This window comes from Bison bison, unplaced genomic scaffold, assembly GCF_000754665.1.
Source record: "Bison bison bison isolate TAMUID 2011002044 unplaced genomic scaffold, Bison_UMD1.0 scf7180017864466, whole genome shotgun sequence".
NCBI lineage: Eukaryota > Metazoa > Chordata > Mammalia > Artiodactyla > Bovidae > Bison > Bison bison.
Genome location: NW_011495027.1, coordinates 1,985,956 through 1,992,082, shown reverse-complemented (window position 1 = coordinate 1,992,082; position 6,127 = coordinate 1,985,956). Strand labels below are relative to the sequence as shown.

Sequence of the window (6,127 nt, the reverse complement as noted above, 5' to 3'; positions counted from 1 at the left end):
TGTTTGACTTTTTGCGCTCCAGTGGACTGTAGTCCACCCGGCTCCTCTCTCCATGGGATTCTCTAAGTGAGAATACTGGACTGGGTTGCCATGCCTTCCTCCAGAGGATCTTCCCAACCCAGGGATTGAACCCGCATTTCTTAGGTCTCTTGCATTGGCAGGCACATTCTTTACCACTAGCCCCACCTGGGAAGTCCCTATAATCCTCTCTGAAGCCAGCAATAAAATTGTTTTGGGAGGAGGGGACAGAGAGGTCTCCACATCTTAGTTTCGCAGTGAATTCCCAAAGACCACCCTGTGGGAGCTCTCAGTTCTCCTTTCTGTGTTCTAGGGAGGCTGTCAGGGGCATTGTCCTGAAGAAGTTTGCTGGACCCTATGACAAAGGCGAGTACTCGCCCTCAGTCCAGAAGACCCTCTATGACATCCAGGTGCTCTCCCTGAGCCAGCTTCCTGAGGTACATTTTGTCGCTTGCCATTCTGAAGACTGAGAGAACTTTCTGTGTCTCCTGTTAGCTCTGAGAAAGAGCTGAGAGTTAAAATAAGAAAGTGGAAGACACATGAAAAATGACATCTGTTGTTGCTCAAAAGCTTGTTATAGCAAGTGAGAAAAGAGAAAAAAAGTGGAAAAATCTGTGCAACCTGAAAACACAGGCCACTGCTGTAGTTCTTTAGTTTTCTTGAAGATTCTGAGTCTCTTCAATCTGCTACAATTTGAGTCTCATATTTAGGACACTCGAATGGCCTGAAGGAGGGGTAATTATCCCAAGGGTCTATGTTTCAGGAGAGCCAGAGAATGAAGGATAGAAGCAGAGAGATTGCATCCATCCGTCCATTTGATATTATTGAATGTTACTATGTCTCTATCAGCACATGAGAAAATCAGGGATAAATTAGACATGGAGTCCCATAGACTCTACCTTCAATGAGTTCATCATTCAGTGAAAGAAGAAAATAAGTAAGCTAACAATTAAATAAACAATAGAAAGTTATGGAAATTCAGAAGATGGCACCTAACTCAAGTATATGGGAAGTGCCTGTCAGGCTCTCTGGAAGGAGAGGTATTTGAGTTGAGCTTTAAGGGACAAGTAGGGGTTTTCTGGGTTCATACTCAGGGGTGAGGGAGGGGTAGGTATGGACAATGGGAGGCAGCATGGAACAGGCATTTATTGTTGAAGGTCTGCCACACGTGGAGCTCCAGGAGTGAAAGCCCTTCCATGTGCCTAGAGATGAGGTGGGAAGCAGGTCTGGAGGGCTTTGTGGTCTTTGTAGAGTCTATATTTCATCCTGAAAAAGTCTTAGGAGCCACCAAGGGGTCTAAGCAAGGTGCCATGCTACCAGCTTTGCACTCTAGAAAGACCGCTCTGAAAGATGTGTGATAGATTAAAAGGATGATGGGCCATAGACAAGGAGACCTATTGGGAGGTTGTTGCAGAAAGCTGGAAAGGAGGTCATGAACCATGGCCATGATGGGATGGAGAGGATAGTGCTATCCTTAGATCTGGGCAAGAGGGACGCCCACCATGGCCCTGAGGCCCCCTCAGGCCATCTTCTAGCTATGCTTCTCTCTACTAGAAGAGGCACTTCAAGGGAGTGAACACTTCAGGAGCCCATGCTTCCCCTTCTAGACTATTCTCTGGGATGTTTGCCGTCAGGCAACTTCACATGCAAGCTGGAATATCCACCCACATGAGTCCAAGAGAGAGGATAGGGTGGGCCAGGTGTTAGGGGCTGGCTCTTCTCATGCTACCAGGTCCTGGCCCAATGCTGCAAGGAGTCAGAAGATTTAAAATTTGGTCCTGGCCTTCCAGATAGTTGTGAAGGATGATCTGTTAAGTTACAGAGATAGAACATACTTCTATCTCTGTATATTAGCTTGATTCATAACTTTAAATCTTTAAACGTGGTATGAGTGTGTGCTAAGTCACTTCAGTTGTGTCCAACTCTTTACAACCTTACGGACCATAGCCCACCAGGATCCTCTATCCATGGGATTCTCCAGGCAAGAATACTGGAGTGTGTTGTCATTTCCTCCTCCAAGGGATCTTCCCAACAGGGATTGAACCCATGTCCCCTGCATCTCCTGCATTGGCTTGTGGGTTCTTTACCACTAGCGCCACCTAGGAAGTGCAAAATATCTGGTGTGGGGACCTCCAGATGCTCCCTCCAGGGCCTGCAAATGTTGAGGACAGGCCTGGAGAGGAGGGTGTTGACTGAGCGGGAACTGAGGAGGTTGACGGGCCGACATCTGGAGGCCAGCTGGATGCTGAATATCTCCCAGGTGTCTGACCCCAGGAGATTTTACTTTTCTGAGAAATGGATTTCATACACAGAGGGAGGAACGAGTCCATCATTTAATAATAGCACTAGCGAGAGAGAACAGCATCGAGCAGTAGAGGAACACCAGAGGGTGCCCCGGAGACAGAGGTGGAATCTGAGTAATGAACTAGTTGGAGGTTGGGGGTGAGTAGTGATAGAGACAGATTCCCAGTTTTCCAACGTGATACGTATTATTGTGGATTCCAGATAGAAGATATGGAAATCAGTCTGCCGAACATTCACTACTTTAACATAGACATGTCCAAAATGGGACTGATCAACAAGGAAGAGGTAAGAGAACTTTTAAAATATTTAAAGCACATTTCCCCTGCCTTGCCCACTTTTTAACCCTCTTTGTAAACTTGGGGTGGTACAACTGCCACAACTTTTAATAGCTGTTGCTGTTGGGATATTTATAGTTGCAACTGTTTAGAGCCCACTTAGACGCTGGCCTTTCAATATCTGAGGCTGGAATGCCCTAGAAGTGGATGAAAGCTTATAGAGGAGGCTTGAAAGTTGCATAGAGTAAAAGACAAAGAAAGAACAGAGTATGCCCAAGGAAACAGCCCTGAAATCCACTTCTCCAAAAGGTGCCACAGAAGGTCACAGCTTCATTATTTTTCCATCACAAGGCGATAAGAAGAAAGGAAGAAGATTATATTTTTATTTTCTTCTATCATCCCTAACTTTTAGATAGTCAGTTTGAATAGCATGCAATAAACACACACAAAATGAAAGATATTTGTGTTTCTAACTGCAATTACAGCAGGCAAGACGAGGAAGTTCAGTTTTCAAAAGGAAACCCGGCCTTAGAAAAAACACTTAACCATGACTTGCTTTTAGCCATGGTAGAAGGTTCAGCCAAGTTAGTGTGTCTCATTAACCAGCCTGAAGTCCCAACAGATAAGCTTGCTGTGCTCAGTCCTGGGAGATCAGAACTGTCCCTCCCTACTTGGATCACTCTCATACTGGCAGGACTTCTCTGATCCATCTTCCCATGGGCTTCCAGTGTGCTAAAAAAAACACCATTCTGTTGGCTGCTTCTAGTGTTGTTGGGGAAGTGAGATAGGAAGGGACCCTCTATTACCATGGCTGCGCAGCCAGAGAATCATCTCTTTTGACGGAAAAAGGTCAGTGAAGGGTGTCCAGAAGGTCCTACCTTCTGGGTCTGCTGCCCCAGGAGCCTTATCAGTCACAGCCGTCTGGCCAGGTACCCTGTTTCTGTTCTGTACGTTATGCTTCATCACGCTCTGTACTACGACAGCTGTGAGGGAGGCTGGGGAGCAGCGCTGGGTAAGTAAGGTCATGCTGAGGTACCTGGTATGGCTGAAATAGGGCCCCGAGTTGCAGAGGAGGACAGTCACTGTTCATTCAACTGGAAGGAGAGGCAGCATTGTTTACTTCAGAGGATGGAGAGGATGTAGATTCCCAGAATGCCACTGTTAATTTGGATGTAAAGACTTTTTTGACAGCTTACTTTCTAAAGGGAAGAAAAGGGACATGTTCAGCAAAGATGAAACCAATGGGCCCCAAACAGAGAAAGGCTCAGGCTCATGGCTAGAGCAGTGCTTAGCTCAGGAACCCCAACCTAAGGAAGAGGGTCTCCCAAGGCTCCTGATACCCCTGCAGTGATCCTAGCCTAGGCCTGCAGTGATCCTAGCTCGATGGTGTTCTGGTAGACCGAGGCCACTGTGTCTTTTGCTCTAAGAAGTCAGACTCAAAACTTCCCCTGGAGACCTGCAGGCAGGAAGGCCTTAGATCCTTTGGGTCAGGCTCTGTGTAAAGGCACCCAAGGGGGTGAACAAACTGTCCCTATGTCTGTGTTTGCACCTTGAGGATGGCTGGTCACTCTTGGGCCCTTACTCAGCAAGTGCCTACAAAGTGAGGGCAACATATGAGAAGCAGGGAGTGGGGACACAAAGAAGACAGCAGAGAAGTGACTAATGATAGAGTGGAGGACAGAAGAACTGCAAATGCAGAGCTGTCTGGAGCCAGTTAGTATCAGGCTAAGAGTCCTGAGGACCTCAAATGTTCCTGAGGGCATGACAGTATTATAGCATTGGACAATGATTGATGTTCAAAGAGAGTCATCAAGCAAAGGCCAAATTGTGTTCACTACACTCTGTTTAAAAAGCAGGGATATGTAATGCATCTGAGAAACATTTATATCCTGATAATTAAACATTTTTGAAAAACTCTTTAATTTTCTGGAAAATTACCTCATCTGTCTTCAGTGTCTCTGAAGTTGCCCTGTGGTTTTTCTACAGGTCTTGTTACCATTAGACAATCCATATGGCAGAATTACTGGTACAGTCAAGAGGAAGCTGACTTCAAGGCTGTGACATTGTGGCCACCAGTGGGAGTCCATGCTCCATTGAGGCATTCCTTAAGCCACTTGTGATGCTGGAAATCGTAGTGCATAGCCATGCAAATTTTCAACCTAGTATGTTGATTTATAGTGTTCATTTTCCTCCTATATGAAAGAATTCTTCTATACCTAGCTCAGCAAAGTGTTTTTGGATTAGTAATTAAAAACATGCTTTGTGGATACAGTTTACTTCACAAATGCTGAGTAGTATTAGAATAGTCATAAATCAGTATTTCATTTTAGTGGTCTTGGGCCTTCCTATCTTAGAGGAGCTTTAGAATACATTCAATAGGAAGATAATCATGAATCAATGGAGGTGTGATAACAGTTAATCTTGTGAACAAATTTAAGAAGCCAGCATTGCTTTCATCCTACTGATGCTAAAACTTGCTCCTTGGCAATGCAGAAAATATAATGATTAAGTAATATTTTGAAAAGTATCACCATTGTGACTTCAATTAGACTGAATACTTGAGTTCTTAAATATGCTCTAGCATATGTATTATTGGGAGTTTATTTCTACTCTAAAAGTACTTTTGAAATTTTAATGTATTTGTTTTATGACTTTTACAGTCCTTAAAGAATGTTTAGTACACATTGAGACATTGAAAAAAAGTGTAAATTGTTTTTCTTTGAATAATGCATCACTTTGGCACAAAGAGTCACATTAATAAATGGTAAGTCATTACCCAGGTGGTTGAATATACATATAGAAAGAAGACTAAAGACTATATGTATGAATAAATCAGCGGTGATGATTCTAGATGGTGGGATTATGAATGATTTTCGTATTTTGTCTTATGATTTTCTGAATCTTCCAGATATGAACATTTATTACTTTTATAATCAGAGAAATAAATATAATTGATGATTTAAAGATATATGCATATTTGAATGGTGGTAATCTTTACATCAGTAAACTAACACTACTGTTGTACATATACCATAAAACTCCATAAACTGGAATTTTAGAAACCCATGACTAAAAGTTGTTTACATGAGCATCCTAGATAACCTTCCTCCATTAAAAAATTGTCATCCTGCTTATTTAACTTACAGGCAGAGTATATCATATGAAATGCAGGTATATTATCACCCTGCTTATTTAACTTACATGCATCATACGAAATACCAGGCTGGATGAAGCACAAGCTGGAATAAAGATTGCCAGGAGAAATATCAATAAACTCAGATATGCAGATGACACCACCCTAATGGCAAAAAGTGAAAAGGAATTGAAGAGCCTTTTGATGAAGGTGAAAGAGGAGAGTGAAAAAGCTGACTTAAAACTCAACATTTAGAAAACTAAGATCATGGCATCTACTCCCATCACTTCATGGCAAACAGATGGGGAAACAATGGAAACAGTGACAGCCTTTATTTTCTTGGGCTCTAAAATCACTGTGGATGGTGACTGCAGCCATGAAATTAAAAGATGCTTGC

At 43.1% G+C, this 6,127-nt stretch overlaps 1 protein-coding gene across 1 annotated transcript in view; it reads left to right on the top strand.

Moving 5' to 3' along the window:
• Nucleotides 1-5,565, top strand: part of LOC105003256 (uricase) — a 36,683-nt gene extending 31,118 nt beyond the window's left edge. Inside the window, exons 6-8 of the mRNA XM_010860301.1 lie at nucleotides 332-455; nucleotides 2,524-2,607; nucleotides 4,584-5,565. Of these exons, the coding sequence (XP_010858603.1) occupies nucleotides 332-455; nucleotides 2,524-2,607; nucleotides 4,584-4,658 (283 nt within the window). The 3' untranslated portion in view covers nucleotides 4,659-5,565. The remainder of the gene's footprint in view (nucleotides 1-331; nucleotides 456-2,523; nucleotides 2,608-4,583) is intronic.
• Nucleotides 5,566-6,127: the final 562 nt, after the last annotated feature.